Source organism: Lepisosteus platostomus, chromosome 8 (genome assembly GCF_059453375.1).
Source record: "Lepisosteus platostomus isolate fLepPlt1 chromosome 8, fLepPlt1.hap1, whole genome shotgun sequence".
NCBI classification, from domain to species: Eukaryota; Metazoa; Chordata; class Actinopteri; order Semionotiformes; family Lepisosteidae; genus Lepisosteus; species Lepisosteus platostomus.
Genome location: NC_142618.1, coordinates 33,085,766 through 33,110,535, shown reverse-complemented (window position 1 = coordinate 33,110,535; position 24,770 = coordinate 33,085,766). Strand labels below are relative to the sequence as shown.

The 24,770-nt window shown below is 42.7% G+C and overlaps 1 protein-coding gene across 3 annotated transcripts in view; it reads left to right on the top strand.

Moving 5' to 3' along the window:
- The window catches only part of rhpn1 (rhophilin, Rho GTPase binding protein 1), a 49,786-nt gene extending 28,053 nt beyond the window's left edge, over nucleotides 1-21,733 (top strand). For 2 of the 3 annotated variants that reach the window (XM_088643236.1, XM_088643237.1), the window contains exons 6-15: nucleotides 2,892-3,016; nucleotides 3,565-3,731; nucleotides 4,770-4,957; nucleotides 8,437-8,593; nucleotides 9,166-9,285; nucleotides 11,158-11,352; nucleotides 12,503-12,579; nucleotides 13,397-13,543; nucleotides 14,749-14,907; nucleotides 15,842-21,733. In XM_088643236.1, the coding sequence (XP_088499362.1) occupies nucleotides 2,892-3,016; nucleotides 3,565-3,731; nucleotides 4,770-4,957; nucleotides 8,437-8,593; nucleotides 9,166-9,285; nucleotides 11,158-11,352; nucleotides 12,503-12,579; nucleotides 13,397-13,543; nucleotides 14,749-14,907; nucleotides 15,842-16,042 (1,536 nt within the window). In that variant the 3' untranslated portion in view covers nucleotides 16,043-21,733. The remainder of the gene's footprint in view (nucleotides 1-2,891; nucleotides 3,017-3,564; nucleotides 3,732-4,769; nucleotides 4,958-8,436; nucleotides 8,594-9,165; nucleotides 9,286-11,157; nucleotides 11,353-12,502; nucleotides 12,580-13,396; nucleotides 13,544-14,748; nucleotides 14,908-15,841) is intronic. The other variant, XR_015940906.1, reaches the window with a different exon arrangement.
- The last annotated feature ends 3,037 nt before the right edge of the window (nucleotides 21,734-24,770 follow it).

Genomic DNA, 24,770 nt, shown 5'->3' with positions numbered 1-24,770 from the left:
TAACTGGTGTCTTTAAATGGCTGTTTTAAACTGCTGTAAATGGAGAAAAAGTGGACTGACCTTCTGAAATGAGAAGCATAATGCCTTCAAAGGCAGCACAGGTTTGCCTGAGCATGTCATGTGTGTTCTTCATGTGTATCTGGTCAGGTGACTTTTGACCCCTGCTCTGTGAAATCTCAGCCCTCCTCCATTGCGAATTGCTGCCTGCAAGAAAGCAGAGTGAAAGCCAGAGTAGGAGTGGCTAACCTTTCCACCCCTCACAGGCTGTTTTTGTCACAGGACATTTAACCCTGTGCAGACTTCCATTCAACCCATTCAGTAGTACTAAAACCCCTGTTACCACAGCAGATCTCCACAAGACTTACTAGTAGTTGGGAGACCTGATTCCCATTTAAATTAAAAGTGGTTTTAGCATGTGTAGGACCACTAGCTTACAACAGAGTCTTTTTTATATTTCCAGCTCTTCCATATTTGATAATTGTTTCTCCTTTTTTGGGTGAAAATTGCACATTGTTGTCGTGAACTTATGAATGAAGTTCTTCAGAGCTGGTGTTACTCCATGGTGTGAAAATGCTGGCTGCCTCATCAAAACCGGCCTTCAGAGAGCTAAGAGTCTTCAGAGATATAAACCACTATAAAGCTACTTTGGAAGTTTCTGCACTATAGAAACTGGTTTAAGAATAAAAAGAACCAGGCTTCCTTCGGCTTTGTGAAATCCCCGCTGAAGTAAACTGGTGTCTGCTCGCACCATCTGGCTTCACTTGTGCCTCTACAGCACTTTATCCAGGGAGACATCTTAGTAAATATTAGTTTAAGTGTCAGCTTAATTGAGTGTGTGTGTACATTTCTGAATTGTCCATGGTTTTATTATTTTGGCAAAAAATAGTTGGAATTCTAAATGGAATAGGGTGGCACAGTGGTGCAGTGATTTGCTTTGCTGCCTTGTGGTGCTGGAGCCCTGCGTTCAGTTATTGGGGTACTATATGTGTGGAGTTTGTATGTTCTCCCTGTGTTTGCGTGTTTTTTTTTTCTGGGGGCTCAGGTTTCCTCCCACAGTCCAAAGAAATTCTGGTAGAATAATTGGCTTCTGGGAAAATTGGCCCTAGTGTGAGTGTGGGTATTTTTGTGACTGTGTGCCGTGCGGTGGACTGACATCCATCCAGGATGACTCCTGCCTTCTGTCCGTTGCTTACTGGGGTAGACTATGGCTGCCCTAAATCCTGAATTGAATAGAAGTGGTTAGAAAATTGATGGATGGATGAATAGAATAGTATTTCAAAACAATTCACTAAGTAGAAATGATATTTAGAAGTGAGAACTGGGGGCATGTCTTTGAACAAAGGATACTAGGAGTATAGATCAAGCTACATTGTTGAAGTTGATATCCTGATTTATTTCAAGAAATGGCTGGATGAAATCCGTTATTACTGTTCTTAATGTACTTCGCAGTTAGGAAGTTTGTAAATGTTTTGAACTAGCAGAAAAAATGCATTCACGTTAACAGCATTTTGTTCAACCCACAGAATTTAATGAGTGTCTTAAAAAAAACTTCCAGGAGCCTCCGAGTGGATGAACCAGTAAAAGTGCTATCTCAGAAGTCAGCTCAGAAGTCCGTGCCATGCAAAGATTCGGGTTTGAACCTGAATCGCCAGGGGTGGTTTGTCTGGAGCTGGTCAGTAACTTCAGCGTACTGTGCAGTAGCTGCCCTGCTGCTAGTTTGAGCTTGCCCAAAATTCACATCACACCTCTAGTCATGCTAACTTACCGTTGGGGGATTCGGTATTGCAAAACTTAATTTAAGAAAAGTATTGAGTCTTGCCTTATTTATTTCTTCTGCAATATATGTGCATATACGTGGTTTGACTGTAACCCATCATATCTTAGTGAAAATATCGTGTAACATTACCATCTAGTGGAGTAGCTGGTTAATTGCACAACTGTTTTTGCTATAATCTGAACCATAAACTGTTCTTCACAACTGTTTGCAGAGAAATAACTGGTACTCCTGGTTTATTAAAACCTGCAGTGAAAGAGAAGGAAAGAAGAAGCCTGAGAAAATAAAATGCATGCTTCAGCCAGGATTTGAACCTGGGCCTCCTGCGTGGTGTGTGAGAATTCAGCTGCTGAACCACCGATGCCGCCTGTGAGCAGTCAGCCTGAGAAACTACTGTCAGAGCTGTTTCCAGCCCTACCAGGTCTTATCAGTATTATGTAAGGTCAAAAGTGATGTTCTTGGAAAGAAGAAATTGATTTTAAGTACTTCATCCCTCTACCAAAACATTTCCCTACGGTGTACTACGCCTTGCAAACAATATTAAAAAGGTCATGTTCGGATGTTAAAAGCACAAACTAAAAGAAGCAGGCCTCTTAGTCCAGATCTAATAAAGGGATTTCTTCCTACAGGGATCCCTGAAACCAGTGGTTTCTAGCCTTAACCCAGAGTCCGGCAGCACTAAAGGAAAACTTTCAGAACTCATGCTCTCGAAACAGTATTTTCAGGAGTGCTCAAGAATATGTTTGTACAAGAAATAATCTGTGTATGGATGTTAATGGCCACCAATTGGTCCAGAGCTCTCATATGTCCTGCAGACCACAAATCACTGGAAACTTATGTTACAATACAAGTTATCTAACATGTTGGATTTAGACAATACCTTTCTGGTTCATATCTTCATCTTTTTCCTATCTGCAAAGGTGAGTAAACCTTATGTCACATGAATAGCAGCAGGATAGAATGAATGACACAAAGTTCAGCCAAATTCCCTCATTCCCTCAGCAGCAGGAGAGCCCGTCTTTTGAGGAAGGAGGTGTTGGTAAAACACATTAAGATTGAGAGTCTTGACGTTCGTGTTGTATTGACCAGGGGCCGCTTGTTTGCTCTGTCCCACCAGGCCATGCGCACTCCCAGCCGAAACGAGGCCGGTCTGGAGCTTCTCATGGAGTATTACAACCAGCTCTACTTCCTCGACCATCGCTTCTTCCCTCCGGGCAAGAACTTGGGCGTCTACTTTCACTGGTGAGGCTGCAGAGGACATCGCCTGGGGAGGCTGGGTGTGGGGACAGCATGTGCAGTTGTGTCTGTGGGAACGGTATAAGCAGTGGTGTTTGTCAGCATTATAGACTGCTGCCTTGAAGGACTGTTTTAAAATTAAAAGACGAATGTTGTTGTTTTTTTAATCGTTTACCTGAAAATTTCAAATTGCTAATCAGTTTATTATCAACGGTACCGGGCAACACTATTACTTGACCAAATTTGTTATTAATGGATTTTAAATTCCATACAAATTCATATCAAGCATCCTGCTGCATCCCAATGTTTTAGGGATTTCCCTGAATAATCCCCCTATCATTCGGATTATGCTGAAGGGAGAATCTTGTAATCTTGTTTCCTATAGACAGCTGATTCTATGTGTTCAGGTACAGTTATTAGCCAGTCGGACACTCTGTCCATTCAGAAATCAGTGCAGGGGTACACAAAGCAGGCAGCTGAAAATCACCACAGTCTTCCAGCCTCACAAATGGCCTCCATGAAAATCCTCCCCTCTCCTGTTTTCACTTCCCCAGGTATGACTCTCTGACAGGAGTGCCGTCCTGCCAGCGAGCCCTGGCTTTTGAGAAGGGCAGCGTACTGTTCAACATTGGGGCTCTGTACACCCAGATAGGGGCGCGGCAGGACCGCTCCACTGTGCAGGGCATCGAGACCGCCATCGACGCATTCCAGAGGGCTGCAGGTACGTGCCTCCGCAGCACAAAACAACCGCCACGCTTCATGACCCAGGCCTGTTACATCTTCACTGCTGCACAGGTGTCACCGTTTTCAATATTAGTGTTTAAGGCATTTCCACGCTGTTGTAATGCTGGAAGCACCTGTGTGTGCAGTACTGTACAAAGATAGTGCCTTGCTATGCCTTTGAGAAGAGGGCTATCCATTTAAATTCTGTGCCTAGAAATCTAGGTAGATTTTAATAATAATAATAAAAATAATAATAATAATAATAATAATTACTTACACTTACATAGCACTTTTGTGGACACTCCACTCAAAGCGCTTTACAGGTAACGGGGATCCCCTCCATCACCAGCAATGTACAGCCCCCACCTGGATGATGCGACGGCAGCCATAGTGTGCCAGAACGCTCACCACACACCAGCTATCAGTGGGAAGGAGAGCAGAGTAATGAAGCCAATTAATTAATGGGGATTATTAGGAGGCCATGATTGGTAAGGGCCAATGGGAAATTTGTCCAGGACACTGGGGTATCTAATACCCCTACTTTTTTTTAGAAACACCCTGAAAGTTTTAATGACCACGGAGAGTAAGGACCTTGGTTTTATGTCTCATCCGAAGGATGGCGCCCTTTTATAGTATAGTGTCCCCCTCATTATACTGGGCCATCAGGACCCCCACAGACTGCAGAGTGAATGCCCCCTACTGGCCACACTAACACTTCTTCCAGCAGCAAGCTTAGTCTTTCCCAGGAGTCTCCCATCAAAGTACTGACCAGGCTCAAACCCGCTGTGCTTCAGTGGGTTGCCAGTTGCAGGGTGATATGGCTGCTGGCTAGATTTTCAGGTAGCTGGCTGTTAGGGTTGGTTAGGGTTGGGATCTTGCAGTGTTGCCAGGAGAAGATCATGTGTGATTCTGGTCATGACAATCGTCAGCACCACAAACCACAGCTCGTTGGCCGACCGTTCTCTGTTGAAAGTGGTTCTGAACGAGTACGAAACTTTCCTGCTTTCCTGGGCGTTTATGGTCTGTGTCTGTTCAGGTGCCTTCAACTACCTGAAGGAGAACTTCTCCAATGCGCCCAGCCTCGACATGAGTGCCCCCTCCCTCAACATGTTGGTGCGCCTCATGGTCGCTCAGGTGCAGGAGTGTGTGTTTGAGAAGGTGGTGCTGCTCCTGGGGGACGGCGACGTTGCTGCCCACCTGCAGGTGGCTCAGGAGGCTGCCAGGGTGAGTGCCCCACACCAACCCCTCCCCACGGCCTGCGCCAGGGTTTGGACAGAGCAGCATTGAATTTAGTTAATTTCTGTATGTGCTGAGAATGACAGAAAGACACCAGCTGTGTGGAATGTTTGCAGACTGACACATTTCAAAGCGACGTGAGGGTGGGGGATAAGTGTTGTCAAATATACTGTTGTGCTGTATAAAATAATCTGTATGTTGAGCAAGTGTTAATCCTACATGTACTGTATACTGGTCCTGAAATACACCCGTACTTCTTTTTATACATGTTCTTTTTATGCAAATTCAAAACCATGTGAATTGTTACCCGAATTTTGAAGAACGAAAGCCAACTTCGAAACTACCAAGAAGCGATACGAAGAAAAATTTCGAAACCTCTGCCCAATGTACAGTAGTGAGTGAAGAGGAAGTCCTCATGCGACTCGTTTTATATTGACTATTCCCATCACTTTCCACTAGCTAGTATGGTTGAGAACTAGCACAGAGGATAAGGAGTGGCAGGAGCGACATACAGTTCACTGCGTCTTGCTTTCTGCATTGTTTGAACTTAGTTTTCATAAGAATATTTGTGGGTTAGACTTTTTCATGGACCCTTAAGAGAATGAAATTGTGAAATTTTGTAATTACACTAAAAGCAAATGAAGTGGTTACTGTACAGTACTGTAGTATACTTAATGATTCATGATGTCTAACTAGTAAGCATGTCAGTTATTATTATTATTGTTGTTTCTTTTGTCATTTTTTGGTGAAAAAAGTAAACAGTTATATTTTTGGGGTCCGGAGTGGATCATAATTTTTCCCCATAAGAAATAGATATTTCTTTTTAGGAATTTTCGCAATACAAAAGGGTTTCTGGGAACGAATTACACTTGCACCTCTTTTTACAAATGTACAGTGGTGCTAGAAAGTTTATGAACCCTTTAGAATTTTCTGAATTTCTGCATAAATTTGACCTAAAATGTGATCAGATTTTCATCTAAGTAATAAAAATAGATAAAGAGAACCCACTAAAACAAATAGCACACAAAAGGATATACTTTTTCATTCATTTATTGATCAAAATGATCCAACATTATTGGCCCATTCCTCCTTACAGAACTGCTTCAACTCAGTGATGGTGGTGGGTTTTCTTGCATTAACTCCCCGCTTCAGGTCCTGCCACAACATTTCTATTGGATTAAGGTTTGGACTTTGACTCGGCCATTCCAAAACTCGAAATTTCTTCTGCTTCAACCATTCTTTGGTAGACTGACTTGTGTGTTTAGGGTCATTGTCTTGCTCCAAGACCCACCTTCTATTGAGATTCAGTTCATGCACAGATACCCTGACATTCTCCTGTATAATTTGCTGGTACAATCCAGAATTTATAGTTCCGTCAGTGATGGCAAGCCGTCCTGGTCCCGTGGCAGCAAAACAGCCCCAAACCATGATACTGCCACCAGCACGTTTCATGGTTGGGATGAGGTTTTTATTTTGGAATGCAGTGTTTGGTTTTCACCAAACAAAACGTTTCTCATTGAAGCCAAAAAGTTCTATTTTCGACCCGTTGGTCCACAGAACATTCTTCCCGTAGTCTTCTGTCTCATCCAGGTAGTCTTTAGCAAACTTTAAATGGGCAGCAATGTTCTTCTTGGAGAATTTTTGTTCCACGACCACTCCTGGGGAGAGTAACAATGGTGTTGAATTTTCTCCATTTGGGCACCATCTGCCTGACAGTGGACTGGTGAAGCCCAAAGTCTTTAGAAATCAATTTGTAACCTTTTCCAGCCTGATGAGCATCCTGTCCTCAGAAATCTCCTTTGATCGAGGCGAGGCAAGGCGAGGCATGGCATGGCGAGGCATGGCATGGCATGGCATGGCATGCACTCACAAACCTGTGGTGAAGACCAGCCTTTGGTAATGAAGACTCAGGTTTATGTTTTTTAAATAGGGCAGGGACACCCAAACTCACACCTGATTGTCATCACATTGATTGACACTGCTGACTCTAAATATCTCCTTAACTGAACTGATAATCCTAGAGGTTCACATACTTTTTCTGGCAAAAACATTTAATGTAGGATCATTTTGATCAATAAATGAAGGAAAAGTATATCCTTCTGTGTGTTATTTGTTTTATTGGCCAGCAGCCATATCACCCTGCAACTCACAACTGGCAACCCACTGAAGTTAAGCGGGTGTGAGCCTGGTCAGTACCTGGATGGGAGACCTCCTGGGAAAAACTATGGTTGCTGCTGGAAGAGGTGTTAGTGAGGCGAGCAGGGGGTGCTCACCCTGCGGTCCATGTGGGTCCTAATGCCCCAGTATAGTGATGGGGACACTATACTTTAAACAGGTGCCGTCCTTCGGATGAGACGTAAAACTGAGGTCCTGACTCTCTGTGGTCATTAAAAATCCCAGGGCGTTTCTCGAAAAGAGTAGGGGTGTAACCCCGGCGTCCTGGCCAAATTTCCCATTGGCCCTTACCAATCATGGCCTCCTAATAATCCCCCTCTATGAATTGGCTACATTACTCTGCTCTCTTCCCCACTGATAAATGATGTGTGGTGAGCGTTCTGGCGCACTATGGCTGCCGTCGCATCATCCAGGTGGATGCTGCACATTGGTGGTGGTGGAGGGGAGTCCCCATTACCTGTAAAGCGCTTTGAGTGGAGTGTCCAGAAAAGCACTATATAAGTATAAGCAATTATTATTATTATTATTGGGTTCTGTTTGTTCTATTTTTATGACTTAGATGAAGATCTAATTTTAGGTCAAATTTATGCAGAAATTAAAAAAATAGAAAATTCTAAAGGGTTCGCAAACTTTCTAGCACCACTGTATGTGTTCATGAAGTTTCTTTAAAGCTGACTTTTACGGTACCTGAGGGAGATGTTTCAAAGTATTGACGTAATGTTATAAATTTTATAAAAACTAACAGACTGCTTATCTTTTAGTTTTCTAACTGCTTATAACACTAGCAAGTGGGAATATACAAGGGGGCATCTATAGGTCTGTGAGTACAGCTCATGGCTTAAATATAGTAAAAAGGGAAGTCGAATTTCTTGTTTTGCAAATGTAAGCAATAACGAAAGTCTCAATAAGGAGTTGTTTTCCGTTATCCAAGCTTGACTAAGAACTAATGGTTCGTTTTAGAGATGAGGTAATCTATGCTAAAGGTAGGAAGTTTGTCTGTTACTGTGTATAAAAAGCGCTGAGCAACATCTTTCAGAGAGACTAGCTTCTGCAAGATGATCTCCCGAATAAACAGATCTTCTTTCACCAACATCCGGACTCTGACATTTTAATGTTTCTACAGTATAGATGGGCAGATAGGGAGAGAATTGTATGCCTCTACTGTGCTGTGACTTCATATAATGCTACAGTAGCCAGTCCTTCGACAGCTTGTGAGCCGGCGAAAGAGGCGACTGCATGGAGAGCAGTGAGGTGTGAACTGAAGGCGCTGCTTCTCTCTCGGCCCTGGACAGGTGGCTGATGTGTACTCACTGGTGTTCCAGACCATGGCCCAGCCACCCGTGAAGGACTATGTGCCCTTTTCCTGGGCCACCATGGTCCAGGTCAAAACGGAGCACTTCAAGGCCCTCTCTCATTACTACGCTGCTGTCGCACTGTGCGACCACGACGGTGAGTGTCTCTGCGCTTTCCAATTAATTGCTGTTCTCAATCTCCAAGTCTTTTCTTTTGAAGAGTGCAGTAAATGGTGAAAATATTGAATGGATCAGTCATTCTTCAGTGGTTTACTAAACATTGCCTTGCTACTGTAATCTGATTGGGAGACGTAGTATAAGACTTTCGAGAGTAACACCACCAAAGCAACAGTAAACACAGCAGCAAAAGGATGTTCCGTCTTGCTGGAGAGAATCAGCAAGAGATTCACATTCTGGCCTGCATTTTCACAACATGGCACATTGTTTTACGAAACACACTTACAATGTTAGACAAAGGTGGAAATGTGTATTTAACACTGAGAAAGGGAGGAACTTTTTTGCACAATTTTAATTGTGGGAGTAGGGAACAAGTTACCCAGCCACGTGCTTGAAAAAAGCCAAAATCTCAGTTTTGGGAAACAGCTGGATGAGATTATTGGATCATTTAAATTCTAACTATCGAACAGGGCTGAATGACCTCTCATTTGAAATATTTCTTATGTACGTATGCGCTTCGCCACATTACAGTGTGCGTGTGTCTCCTGGCAGTGCCTTCTGCGGAGGACGAAGGCAAGAGCGAGAAGGCGCTGTTGCAGTTTCACGCCACGAAGCCACAAGGGCCCTCGCTCGACGTGGTGCTGCGGGATGCCGAGGAGAGGCGCAGGCTGGGTGAGCACTGTCTCCTCACCGCATGTCTGCATGGGTCCACAGATACACAGATGCAGGAAAGTCTGACTTCAGTGGGGGTGTCAGATCCATACGTGTCCACATAATCTCAGGGGTCCACACCTGTACGACAGGAGACCGGATCAGCCCACTCTGAAACCAACAGATGCACAAGGCAAATCCTCTTTGTATGTAGTGTTTGCTGTGGGTGTTCAGTGTAAAAAAAAATGCAGGTCCAATTCTTTGAGACTTCACAAATAAGTCCCAGACTGAGACTGAGTCTCAAGGTCTCAAAGACTTTTTCTGATGTTCTTCAAACTATACATGAGCCTGAAATGCCAACAGGACAGAACTCGACTGTTAAAAACTAGTCAGTCAGTTTGCTCACATGCATCTGTCTTTTACAAAAAGCTACAGTAAGTTCAATGTAAGTAAAACTATACTCTTGCTGTGTGTAGAGCACAAAAGACAAAATCTGCTGTGTAAATAAGTATGGAACAAGCTACCCTGCCATGTAATTGAAGCCGATATCTGATGTTTGTTTGTTGAGGTGAGATACTTGCATCAATTAAATATTAACTTCCAAATGAGCTAGATGGGATGAATGACCTCCTGTTGTTTGTCACTGTTTTTATATGTAAGACATTATGCAACATTGCTGACTGTCTCGATTGCTGTTTCATCAGTTTCCGGAGACACTCTGCTCTGACACCTTAATAGCGTCCAGATACCGTCTAAATTAGTGATGCCTAAATCCCGTTTAGATTTGTTATTCTGGGGTCAGACTAGCATAACACCTGAACCTTTTTAGACTTGAATAGAGAAGATCACGAGACCCAAATCAAGTGTCCTCAAGTGCACTATAAACGTCAGCCCCTTCAGAATTAACAGTTAACATTTAACAGAACAGCACTGGAAGAATGAACATTTCCAGAGCACATACCTGGAAATGTGAAAGAACATTTACAGCAAAGCAGTCAACAGGAGGCACTTCTTAAGACAAAGGGATGTTGAAGTCTGGGACAAGCTACCCACTCGTGTTGTTGAAGCCAGTACCCTGACTTCTTTCAGGGGATGGCTGGATGAGATCTTTGGATCATTAACTATTAACCACCAAATTGGCCTGAAGGTCCTCTCGTTTGTAACGTCTTTTCTTTTGTGTAATACAGTGGAATAGTTACAGAATTTTTTTAACGCTTCACTACATCTCATGCTTCAGTGTATGAGCACAGGGTTGACTGGGCGATTTTCAGTGGTGTTAAAAAGGAACTGCAACGCTATTTTCATATTTTGGAGTTAGAAAGAATCAGCATTGATGAACTACTGACTAAATAATGAACTAAAATGTACACAGTAACTTGTAAAACCTATATTTTACATCACAAAATAGATTAAATTTCCAGGTATGCGCAGTGGTATGTTCTGCTTTTTAGAACGTGGCAACAAAACTTCCATTGACGTTTGTGACCCCTTGACACTGTACACAAGCAAGCTAGTGAATATATCTCTTTTAATCCAATAGAAATATTGCTTTTGATTTTGAGACTTTTTTTCAGACAAATACTACTTATTTGTTAACTCCGCATGCAGATCAAGTTGGAACATTTCTGCGGTGAAATGTCTGCTGCACAATCTGTATTCATACGCTCATACATCACATTACATTAGTCATTTACGGAGACTAGTGAGCAGGAAGGTGCCAAAACAACAACAACAAGACTTGCAGTATTTTCACAAAAGGTTTGTGCTTAATTCAAAATTCGGAACATGTTTCTATACCTTCAAGGAAGTTATTTAATAACCGCAGTTCCCCCTTCACTGTGAACGCATGCGTTCCTGAGCTCGAAGCTCATGGCCGGTGTGTGCCGTGTGCAGGAAAGGCGCACCTGAAGAGGGCTGTCATCCAGCACGAGGAGGCCATGCGCATTCACAGCCTCTGCAGGATCCTCCGCAAGATGGACATCCTGCAGGAGGTGCTGTCTTTCACGCACAGGCGCTCGCTGGACAAATACTCTGAGATTGACCACGAGGACGACTTCTTTGAGACCTGCGAGGTTCCTAGCATTCATCGTGAGTACTGGGGCTTTGGGTATTCTTTGTTATCCCTCTGAAGGCCATCTTATCTTAGTCTCCTAACATGTACTGTAAGATATTGTCGAAATATTTTTTTTCAATTAGCTGCTTAGTTTCAGTTTTTGCAGTCTGTGACAAAGCAGGCTCCAGCCACCATGTTAGGAAAAGTGAAACATACATATTCGACCAAACAATAGGTTCTTCTTGCTGTGGCACTGTTGGTGCACATAATTAAAGAACACAGGTTCATAAGTATTTAAAATCATCACAAATAATTATACAAAATAACAGACTCAATAATACTTACTTCCTGCTTGAAGGACCCATAGAACCAGACACCAATAGTTGTCTTTATCGTGCCAGAGGGAAAAATGTTCTCCAGAGATTGGAGAGACCAGCTAATGCCTAGTTAATGTTAATTTATTCACATTGAGTAAAATATTATATAAATGTTTAAAGAATAGTATGTTTGAAATTATTACAATTTATTTTATTTGATATGTTATAGGTAAAAGTAAGAAAATTGCAAGTTTTAAGAGGCAGAGAGAAAAGTTGAACAGCAATTTAAAAAGTTGTGCCAAGTTTCTGTTTTTCTCAGCTTATATTGCACTAGAATAAATATTTATGCACTGAAGCGCTGCTGTGTGCTTGCTTTCTTTATAACTGATTTTTTGCATGCCTTTTTGGCCTGAGATACCCTCACCAAAGTTGTGGTGTGACACAGTCTAATTCTTGTACACAAATTTCATTAAAATAAATTGCCGCTAAAAATTATTGCATTTTTTTCAGAAGTCTGCCCTTAATAAAGAAATAAAGTCCAAAAGATTCTCATCTGCTGAAAGTCACAAACTGGGTTTTTCACGTAGTCTCATGTGAGTCCGGGCAGTGATATATTTTCGGACACTATGATATTAAGTAAAGTGAGATCATCTGTAAGGAGCGGCCTTCATGTTGGCATGTTTTTGTGAAATGTCACTGCTTTGTGACACATTCTACCACGGCAGGTTAGCATGAGTACTGGAGCCTCTGATGGGGTTTATTCCAAATCCCAAGCCCACAAAGCTCATTCTACATGCTCTTCTAGCAAAACATTTCTGTGAAATTGAGGTAAATCTCAAAATAGCTTTTATTCTTCTGTTTTTTTCAGCTAAAACGCAGCAGAAGCCAGAAATCAAAACTCCAAACTTTTCAAAAGTTAGAATTACCGACATTTTTCACCAGCTGGTAAGTATTTGTAAAGGGATATGCTGTAAACAAGTGAGCAAGTAATAGGTTTATTCCATTTTGAAAAAAAGAAGAAAGAAAACACAACGTTTCGGCCATGGAGCCTTCTTCAGTGCCAATGTTTTGTGTAAATGTGTGTGGAAATAGTGGTATTACTGATCCAGCTCTTGTTTCTGGTCACCTTTATTAAAGCAAAGAGCAAATCCAAATTTAATTTGGAAAGCATTCCTTACAATAACTTACCACATTGAAATTAAAGTCTAAAGAAGGTGGTAACAGTATTCAGTAGCCCCCACCATTCTATAGAGATGGGTTCACTTTCAGTGCCTCTGGCGAGACGTGAACCTGTAGGGCTACTGTATACTGTTCTTCTGCTGAAAACATGTCCTTGAAGCTGCACAGCAGCCCCTTCTGCTGGAATCAGACAAGCGCACACTTAGAATGTGCTTCAGATCAACTGCTCACTCTGCAGCCCTTCGAATTCGCATTGGTTTTACTTCTGTCACCTCTCTCACACATTATAGCTGGCTTTCTTTATAACAATAGGTGTGGCAGCTGTCTGAAAGTACTGTATTGGACCTAAGAATATTGGAAAGTTTTCAGATGAAAGGAGGCCATTCAGCCCGTCCATGCTGTTTTGATCTTAGCATTTTCTTGAACAAGCCCAGGTACTGTGGCAGGGTAGTGTCCTTCAGACTCCTGCTGCCCTTGATTTTAAAAGACTCTTTGTTTGAAAGACCAGGTTGCCTGTAGAGCTGCTGCTTTACATTGTATATATGTCCTAAGTAAAAGGATGTGCTTGTGTGTGTATCTCCAGGGCCCTCTGTCGGTCTTCTCGGCCAAACACCGGTGGAGCGCCCAGCGGCGGGTCCGTCTGGGGAGGGGGGAGAGGAGCTTCGGCCTCACGCTGCGGGGGGACTCGCCAGTGCTAGTTGCTGGCGTCGTACCAGGGGGCTGTGCTGCGGTACTCCCTTTTTCTCCATTACTCTTTCGCTCATTCCTCTTGGCAGTTTAAGACTGCACAGCCCTAACTTACAGCTAAAAGCAGGGCCAGGGTGCTCTTGCAGTGTATCCATAACAGAGAAAATTCTTATTAGATTATTAAGAATGTAATTCCTGATATTCTCTGTATTATTGTATATATAACTATTATAATAATAGTATTAGTAAGAAGTTCAAGTACTGTAGGTAGCTGCGTCAGCATACATAGGCTGAAAAGAAACAAGCAAAGGTTTATTCCATGCTGCAAAGAGAAGAAAAGAAACAACATTTCGGCTGCGGAGCCTTCTTCTTCTATTAAGAATATAATTACTGATTTAACAAGTATTTGTTTACTCACCACTCTGCCTTTCATCTGACCCTGTCTGTCTCAGCCAAACCAGTTTGCTTGAAACTCTTCCGGTCGCCGAATTTCTGCCCAGCGTCTTTTTCCCTTGCGTGTCTTTTTTTTAGAAAGTGAGCCACACCAGTCCGGCCTGTCCACACAGGGAAAACAAACCGCCTGCTGGAGTTGTCCACTCTCCCCTCTCCGTCTGCCCATCCTGAAGATGGCTCCCCTCCGTGGGGCTCCAGCAGAGTCTCCCCCAGGGGCTGCCACCCGTCCTGCCCTCTATACCTATCTGTTCCTTCCCTCCATCACTCTCTCAATCCTTCCTTGCCTGCCTGGTTTGCTCCTTCCCTTCTTCAAACTTCTCTTTCCGTCTTCATCGTCAGGCGTCCTACCCTCCCCCACATCCTGCAACATCTTCTGTATTAGTTTCTTTCCCTTCCTGCATCCACCTGAACAGAGAAGTCCGGACTCCCCGTTCACATCCCTGGCAGCCCTATTAATCTGTTAGCCTTATCCCCTTTCATCTTCTGTTTGAAACTCTCTAACTTTAATTCGGCAACTGTGTTAAGGGGTCCCACTTGCTTCTTTTGGGGGATACCAGTCTCCTCAGCCAGGAGGGTAATCCAGTAATGCAAACTAATTCAGATCTACTCCCTTTTAATTAGACCACACAACTTAAATAGGAGTTCCCCGGGGGATGTAGCGAGCACTCCTCTACAGGATAATACAAGGAGGTTTTGACTATACAGTGTGACCATCAGTAATTATACTTTGTCAGGTGTGTGGTATCGGTAAAGGTCTTTCAGGGGAGCAGCAATGAGATGCTGTGTGTGTTTCAGGAGGCAGGCCTGCGGGAGGGAGACTACATTGTGTCGGTGGATGGGGAGGACTGCAGGTGGGCCAAGCACGCCGAGGTGGTGCAGATCCTGAAGAGCTCAGGCGAGGCAGGCGTGGAGCTGGGCGTCATCACCCTGCACAGCCCAGAGCAGGGAGGACAGGTAGGACGCTCCACACTGGCTTGTCGCCATTACCGTGGGCATGAGAGGGACTCCGCAGGGAATGTCGAACCACTTTTCACAGCTCCTGAAACAAACTCTTCATTTTTGGGGTATCAGTAGTTACTTAAAAAATCCAGTACTAAGGCTAGTACCTAGGTATCCAGTACTAGGGCTGGGATAGTCAATAATTTGGTTATAATAAAGAAATTCTGAAACAATGGCACCGGGGTGCAGTGGTTAGCATTGCTGCTTCGCGGTGCTGTTTGCATGGAGTTTGTATATTCTCTCTGTGTTCGCATGGGTTTCCTACCACAATCTAAAGACATACTTCAAGGTTAATTAGCTTCTAGAAAATGTGGCCCTTGTTTGTGGTTGTATCTGTCTGCTCTGCGATGGATAAATGTCCTATCCAGGGTGTACTCTGCCTTGCACCTGTTGCTTGCTGGGATAAGCTCTGGCTGCCCTGTGACCCGGTATTGGATGAATAATATAAGAATAAAATACTTTTTGTGACAATTACTTTTTTGCATTAAAAAATAAGGATACATTTAGTCTATTTGGCCTTTAGCCAAATTAGGTGCTAAAATTAGGGCCAATATTTTGGATTTTCAGAACCACAGCTTGTTGTGTCCAAACAAAGCACCAAATCAATTACTTTCAGTCACCAGGATGGCTGGAATTTGTCCTTTTAGGGTGCCCAGTAACCGCAAATGCTATTTTAGAAATTATTTTTTTCTTCTGTATCTGGTTTATTTTTTTGGCTTTGGAATTTTCTTTCATTATTTTTTATTGTGTACTGTGTTCTGTATGTATTCTCAAGTTCTTTGAGATGATTGAAAGGTGGTAAACAAAACAGCTTATGATTTGAATATACTTCCTGGCACTGGGCCTGTATTCCTTTTACAGCGTGCTCACCAGATTTTCCTCTGTGCAGGGAGAGAAGAAGTGTGTGCTGCTCTCTGCGGGGGGTGACAAGGAAAACACACGGCTCAAGAATCCCAGCACGGCCGTCCGAGGCTCCGGCTCCCTGTTGCTCTGGAATAAGAAGAAGAGCAGCACTGCCAGCAAAAAGAGGGCAGGTGGCACCTTCAACCTCCCGTTTACCAACTTCCGAGACAGCGAGGCCATGTACTAGGCAGGGAGGCGGAGGGAGACCCAGAGAGACACCAATCCAAGCTCACCTCCTGAGAACGACCTTGAATACAGGTGGACTAAGCAGAGGGTGGACAGTGAGCGAGGGAGTGAGATGCCCGGGCCGACAAGACAGCAGGCTCGCAGAGACACGCCAGGATGATGTCCGCAGAAACCGGAAGGAAAGCCAGTAATCGGCGACGGAGAAAACAGAGATTCCCTCAGAGGGCGGACTGAGGTGGTGCCGGGTATGACTGTGGCACACGTGGTAGAGACACGGTTTTTACTGCTGTCTTAAATTTCACACACAGCCATAGCGTGTAGTGAGAAGAAAATGGGAACCATGGGCAATGTGCCCATTTCAGGAACTGCAGCAGTGTAGACATTTTTGTGGTGAGGTGAGGTGGATGTTGGGGACAACATGAGCTGCAGCCAACTTTAGGTAGACAACTGCGCAACAGTACTCAGAGCTGGAAGCCATCCAGCATGTAGAGCCAATAAGCCAGTGAGACCATGCTCTTGTGTGGCTTCCTGGTTACACCATACTGACTAGCTCTTTGGCTTCGATTGATAACTGCTTCCGCCTGTGGACTGCTTCGAATTCAACAGTGAAATGTGACCCATAGGATACACTTAGAAACTCACTGGAAGTCATTCTTAAACCAAGAACAAGAAGCGTGCTTTTTACGCAAAGGGTTTTTGGGTTCTGGAACAAGCTGTCCAGCCATGTTATTCAAGCTTATACCAAGAAATGGTATCATCCATCGCTTCTGTCCAGAAATGGATGACTGAGATAAATGGGGTCACAAGCAGGCCAGTGAGCTAGATGGGCTGAATGACCTTCATTTACAGACTGTGACCAATACACATAGCAGCAGAATATATTTCTAACAGACTGACCACTCACACAGAACCATGAGTCAGCGCAACACAGCTCTCAGTGTTTTGAAACCAAGATGCCCTGGCACAGGCTCCTGATGGCTGAGCAAGGAGACAGGGCTCTTGCAATGTTATTACCCTGGCAGAACTGGCCAAGGCACATGCACAGAGTGGGGAAGCACAGTGTTTCACTTGGGCACTGTATTGTACTCATTCTAGCTGCCACTGGACCCTCTTGAACTAATCTCAAGTCTAAACACCAGCACATTCATTGCAGCTGTGTGTTGGGACATTGAGTCAGTGTAAATGAAAAGAAAATTAAAATTCACAAACAAAACCTTTTGAAGAAAAACAATGTTTTGCTCTTTGACGTGACTGGTTCAGTTGTCAAAAAACAACCATTTCTGTTAAATGTAATTATATGTAATATATTTTTTAAAAAGTGACTATAGAGAAAAACTGTAGGGGCTGAGGAAAGCAAGATGGAAGATCATGTCTCTTTAAATGAGAAAATATACAGTATTGCCAGCATCATTTTTGGAGATACCTGACTCGTGCGCTGGGTTCTCTTTAGATGAGTGACCTGGGATCTGTAACACAGACAAGCTTTCAGTTCAAGTTTGAGTGGAACAATATTAATTACACATTACAAAAGTGATTAAAAAACAAATCCATGAGTTTGATCTTGAAAAAAATGGCATTATGTTTTGATAAATAGCCCGGAGGCCTATCAATGTTATCTTTCCTGATTTTACACTTTATTTATATCTACACTCTGATTAACATGCGCAAACATAGAGCATTATGAAAGTGTTAACCCTTTTTTCATTTAACTTTCTGGAGCCATGGGTGGCATGGTGCCACAGTGGATAGTGTCTTTGGGGTGCCTGCTATATAGAGTTTATATGATGTGTTTACCTCCTCTAAAAGACATGCTAGTTATGTTAACTGGTGTGTCTGAATTGTTCCTGTGTGCTTGTTACATGTGTGCCTTTTGCTCCTGGTAGAGGCACCAGGTTCCCTCACACCTCACTTACCAGAATTAAACAGCTTTCTGATAAAGTGTGGATAGATAGTGCAGCCATATTTCCACTTCCTTCCCACAGTCCTTTGCAGTACACTAAATAGGAAGTCAATGGGTTTAACAACAGTGGTTTTATGTAGTTCATATTACCGGGCTCCCCTGGAAGCATTTTTCTGTAACTTGTTTCCTTGTTCTGTTTCTCAGTGGTTGTTTAAACATCAGGCTTTTTAAGGAGGGAATCTTTCTTCCAGGACTGTTCCCTACCTTGTGTTGCACTCTTGTGGTTTGCCCCCAAAACAGGGCCGCAATTAGTACAGTCAGCATTGCTGTGTTGACACTTAGATGTCCAAGTCATTTCATGGTCTGAAAACAGCGTGAAACAGAGAGGGATAAAATCATATTACTTTTGAAAGGTTTCCTTGTGCAATGCCCTTTGTTGTGAAAATACTTTACAGACGGTTTTCCTGACACACTGGCTTCACCCACATGGGGAACTCTGTACAGCTAGCCACGTGGTTCGTGGAGATGCTGCTCTTTGCACACTGCTACCATCCTTGCCAGCGGGGGACTAAGGCAGCTCATCTGGAAAACTGAGTTTTAATCCGAGACTTGGAGTACGATGCACATTTCCAAGAGAAATACTGCCTGGGGTAAGGAAGATCTTGTCAAGGTGGCTGGTTCACTGTGACCTTCCAGGGAATGGTGTTCGGAGTCTCCTGATGGAAGTGAAGGGTTCCTGGATGAAGTATTTCAAAATCATACTCTTGTCATGACAGCTACATCAGTTGAACATACTGAGTGACCCTTCTCCTCAAACATAACAACGCACTTGTTTTCTCCCTGGCTGGTGGTGTTTTTCTAATTCCCCCAGATACCAAGATGTTGGTATTGTTCAAATATTGCTTTCAAAGTGGAAGCAACTACAGCAAGCAAAACATTTCATTAATTTATGGGAGAAGTCTGTTCTTTTTTTACAATTAAACAATCCACTTAACCATTTAAAATAGCACTGGATGTATTGTTTGAAATTGGTGAGTGAGGTGCTTGATAAAGCACAGCTGTTTAGGTACTGGAGTCTTCTAGTCTCAGGGCGCTAGGCTGAGTCCCGGGGTACATGTGAGTCTTTCTTAGAAACGCTTTCCCAACATCAGCAGGCTGCTACCAAGCATGACAGGCTGAACGTTTCTAATGATTTTAAAGGAGTTGTGGATTAACACTGTTCTTATGCACAAAATGGCATGTTGTGTTCTCAGCTCTGATGCAGCACTGCTGTTTATGCCTAAGTCATGCTTCTGGTGCATTTACATAGAACCCACAGGGAACTGGGGAAAGGTTCTTTGCCTCAGAAACCTGAAGCAGTTAACTGATTCCAATGGGGGAGTCCCACTCATGTAGGATAAAAATGTGTACTGTTTCATACTGTATATCTCAAGGGTTCCACACTGTATCCTTTATGTTTAATTTTGTCACAATTTAACAGTTCTGGTTTGGAATAGGACAATTGCATATTGTAGTGGGGGTTTCAATAAAGTCATCTAAAAGCCAAACTTATGTTTAAATGAAGTGGAAAGGTAGGAAAATGTCTGTTTTTATTAATCTGAGCTTGTAATGTATCAAGCAAATTCACAGCATTCCTTCAAGAAGGTTAAAAAAGATCAGTGGAGTTCTGTATAGCACCATGGAATGGTTGATAAAATTTAAATCAATCACCTGTTTCTGTTCGAGCTGAATTTTAATTTATGCGATATACAGTGGTTATTTCATCAAGCAGTAGATCTTCTTGAAGACAAAGTAGATGACAGTTGAAAATTTTAGTAGCATAATTATATGGATTATGATGATAATGGGTTGATAAAAAAAAAGATACACTATGAATTTGAGATGCATCCTTAACCTTAGGTGTTTGCAAAAAAACAAGAGTAAAACAAAAGGAAATATTTCCAAAGGAAATCCAGATGTTCCTATCTGAACAGATAGTTTTATTTCCTAAAGTATTGCTGATCGATACAAACGTCAGGGGAGACGGGGAGAACGCAAATCAAAACTTACTTCTGTTTTTCCTGTAGCGGAGAGGGTATTTCAGCTCTTCAGTCCTTCCTGGACGGTGTGGCTTGGGAATCGTCTAATGAGCCAGTTCTCTGCTGGGATAAGCCCCTGCTTGCTTTGGTTGCTCCAGGATTGTGTGGAGCCGGGAGCTTGAGCTAAGCCCTAAGGATGAACACAGACCAGCCCTGGCCGAAATCCGGGACAAGACTATCTGATTCTTTAATCCAGATCAGAGATGAATCGTGCAGTGTCTTATGGGACTTTTCAGAGTGTTTGCAGGTGTTTAAATGGGTGTTATTGCCATTGCATTTTTTCTTTTAGTTTTTGAGGTCTGTAGGCTTCTGCATCTCTCAGGCAGGACTTTAGAAACCAGCTTGGCAGTGAATTATGGTACATTATTCTCTGTGTGTCACTTCTCTCAGGTAGGACTCAGAGCAGGCTTGCGAAGCCTGCCCTGCTCCTCACTCTGGTTAGAGAAACCATATTTGTGAAAAGGCAAAGGCCAATAAGGGTATTACCCTGACTACAGAAACAGTTGCCTAGAAAGATTTTCCTATTGCATCTAGAGAACTGGAGCCACCTCCTCTTCTCAGTGTGATACACTTAATTTTGTGCCCTCAAACTCGCTTTCTATACATGTGTTTGAGTGAATATTACCTCTTGTTCACAGGTTTTGCAGCACCCACCAGGTCCTTGGCATATTTTCTATGTAAATTGGGATTTTTATTCTTCCTGTTATTTTAATGTATAATGAGGTGAGATCTAACAGAATGCATAAGGGTACATAATGTAACAATAACTCACATGACTTGTGAGACTGAAGAGCTTTGCTGTGATACAGAGTACCCCGAGCAGCTTTCTGTCTTTATTTCTTTGTAGTTCAATTCTGATACCTTTGTCACTGGTATCATGGATCCTTGGTTAGCACAAAACAGCCTTCAAGTTTGTCCAGTCTGGAAAAATATAAATAAATGTGCCAAACTAATGGAAGGCATTCTGTTAACATACTAATAAGTCCAAGTCATAACATGCTTGTACAATAGGGTGATCTGCACTAACCGCTGGTAAAAGTTGTTAATATTTACACTGAATAAATATATTGCAATACTGGTATCATACAAGAAAACTGAGAAGGAGCAAGTGTCATGGAGAACTGCCCAAAATCACTGAAATGAGCTAGGTGAAATGACTGTGCCAAGAGGGCCTATACATAGTTGTCTCTTTGTCCAGGGAAAATTTTTATTTAAGGTTTTTCTGTCCTGTGAACATTAATGTATTGTTAGATATATGTATAATGGTTCTGCTGCTACCATCAGGCTTTTTCTCTGCTGTCAGCTGTTAACTATGATGAACTTGTCCAGAGGTTAGTGTATTTTGTGTATGTCTTAATGCCCATGTTTCAATTTCTATGTAAAAATACTATGTTTTGGAAATTGTGTGCTGTTTGCTTTGTGAGTTAATATTCCTAAGTGCAGTGATAGAGTTTGAGAGAAATGGTGTGGTGTGGTTCGACAATTCGGATCCTTTAGACTTAATAGTGGGAAGCTGAAAACAGCAAAGCACCAAATTTCAAGACAGTTTGCTCTACTGATGAAAACCATGTGTGTGCAATTGCTTCGATCTGTCAGTAGGTGGTGCTCACACACAGTAGAATCTCCACAGAAACGGCGGACAAGACCCAGTTGTCAGCACTTGGCTGGCGACACGAAATGGAAGACGTGCTCAGATGAATAAAGTGAAGAAATCCAAAGCTTCCTGGAACGGGAAGTGGGAATATAATGGCGGCACACCCAGGCTTCACAGCACTGCTGATCTGATAATGGCCAAACATTCCTTTTTTAAACTGCCTTGAAGAAAAAAAGAAAGCTTGGGTTAACTCTTACCAGGGCCCTCTAATTGGAGCTCACAGTAAACTTGGACCATGTAACTCATACATCAGTAACAAGATATTTAAAATGCATGGCAAATGCTCACAATTCTGCCATTGATTGCCTTTATTTGCCTTTATTTGACAGACTAGGGGACTATAGGGCTCCCCTAAATTGATCTAATAGTCAGCACACCCAGAGCTCTCCGGACTACCATGTTGGAGCTGTTAAATGAAACAAGGACGTTCATTACAATACATTTGATAATAATGTAGCAAACAAGCAGTGTGGGTGCACCCCTCTGCGCATACACAAAGTCCCCGCTCTGGTGCTCTCCAAACCCTGCTCTACTCTACAGGCCCTGGCCTGCCTCGGCCCTCTGCTCATCGTTACTGCAGCAACACAGGGCCTCCTGACTGCACAACAGGCTTCATTTAACACAGGTATGCACAACCCGGTGAGCACACACGTGGAGAGGCACAACACACACACAACCTGCTGCTTCCTCATTATGTAAACTCCACTCACTCATTCAATTTTCAAGAGATGATCAACAATACATAGAAATAAGTGCCTTATTCAGTTTTTTTAAGTGGTTTAGTCCAGGAAAGATTTTTTTAAAGGATAGCAATATACAGACATAACAACATAAATCATATGTTTCATTCTTACACTTGGTAAAGCAAAGGGTTAACTGTGAAGCCGATGAATTACAGACTGTAAGTCTGGATCTACCTCATCTGGTTTTTGGGAGATATTTGGTAAAAGGATCTCTTCCACATGTTTTTTTTGAGAAAACGCGCCTGCGTTTATAAATGACTTTCCTTTATGCCTGACCTCTCATTTCTGAACTCATTCCAGAGATCTTTTTTGTATCCCAGTGACCACAATGTTTCATATGAGATACCACTAGTACATTGTAAAGTTTTAACATGGTTTAAATTTTACAGTTTTGTCCATGAAGGTTATTCTAACATATTCTAAGTGTATTCTCTTAGCCTTTTTATTGTTTCCACAGTGCCTAGCACATTTGACCACATAAAAACCCTTGCAAGTGTTTTCACCTCAAATAAAAAGTCCTTCTTATACAGAAGGTACTGTACCTTCCTCAAGCCCACTCTCAAGTTTTGTTAGCATTGCCTTTGCTGCTGTTATGGCATTTGCTTCCTCCTAATTTTGGTGTCAATTACAACTTCATAAAAATGGTTTACAAACATGAAGAAGTCATTCAGCCTGTCTAGTTTTATTTTTTCTGACAATGTTATCCAAAGCCACTTATTTGCACCTGCTTATATCTACTTGGGTTATTTTACTAGGATTATTCAGGTGAAGTATTTTGTTCATGAGTACAGCATCAGCATTACTCCTGGTAAATTTCAACCCACACTCTTCTAGTCCCGAGTCCAGAATCCTCATGGCTGCTCCACACCACTGCCTGTGTGGGTCACCCATGGGTCCAGAATTTAGAGACTGTCAGAAATGGGCATAAAGGGTTAAAGCAGGTTGAGGAGGAAAGGAAGTGAAATGAGAGAAACTGGAAATACAGAGTGTGAGCAAGAGAGAGATAAGAGGAAAAGAAAAATGAAGGCAGGAAGAGAGTGAGAAGGAACAGGCTGAGGGAGGGTGTGTGAGAGAGACTGGGGACTGACCCTGTTGTCCCATATTACCGGATAATTACTGCTGTAGCCTGCTGTCTTATTAATCACATTAATCCAAAAACAACGGCTCTGCTCAGCTGCAGATGAGAGCTGGCTTCTAATTGATTCATTATTTTTGTTGTTGTGGTTAATTAAGGAAGGGAGTGTGTGTGTGTGAGTGTGTGCATGTCTCCACCACTCCTTAGTCTCCTTTTCAATTTCTCACTGGTCCCAGAGGCGAGACAGGTGCAGCAGGAGGGATTTACTGCGTTCACACTCTGCTGTTTATGGGAGGTGGCTCAGAGCAACACCCAGGTTTCCTTCCACAACTCACTGCTTTTGTATACTGTACATTTCACTACAAATAACTGCCTATTGGGAATAGTTCTCCATAACACAGCAAAGAGAGATAGCGAGGCTACTTATGCCTATATGCGTCCTGTAATTCTTTTCTAAAACCTTGCTAAATCACTGATAGCCTAATGGAAAAATTGCAATTTTACTACTAAAACCCTTGAGTGACAATAAAACCCTAGCAATATTAGCAGCAATGAGAAGAGCAATTAACTGCGGCCAGTCAAGGACATGTATTGCGGACGATAATCGACAGGTGTGAGCTCACCCCAACAGATACTGTTTCCCCTGAAACCGCTGCCTCTACTTCTACCAGTAAGACATTGCTTTCGCACTTCCACTGCTTTCCTAATTTCAATCCCTCTCCAGGGGAATGAGCTCAACTCTCTTCTCCCTGCCCATGGGAACAATTCATGTCTCTTCTCGGAAGTGCTTGTTTTGCAAGGCTCTCCTTGTTCCCTAGACTCCCATTCCACCCCAGTTTTGTTGGGAAAAGAGTACAGGGAATGTGGCCTCAAATAGCGTGGAATGGTTGTATTGCCCAGTGTTGGGCACTAATGTCCTAGTGTGAGGACAACACTGCTGGGGACTGTGGTCAGGTTAACCACTTTTGGACTTAACATGACAGACCACTTGTTGAGAAGCACTGCCACGTTTATTTTAGCCCTGAACCTTTCCTTTCCATTTTTTCCCAATGGTTGAATAAAATTGACTTCAAGATGGCATGGTGTGCAAATTTGTTGTTTGGAATTTTAAAAGGAGTAATTTTTTAAGACAGTTCAAGGCTTCTTTATTTAATGGAAAATAATATTTTTTGTGTAAGTTAAACTTAAAACCTGAGAAGCTGCTGGAATAATCTGACAATAAAAGCCTTCTGTTCCTGAACCTCACTCCCCTTATATTTTAGTTTTTGCACAGTGAAAT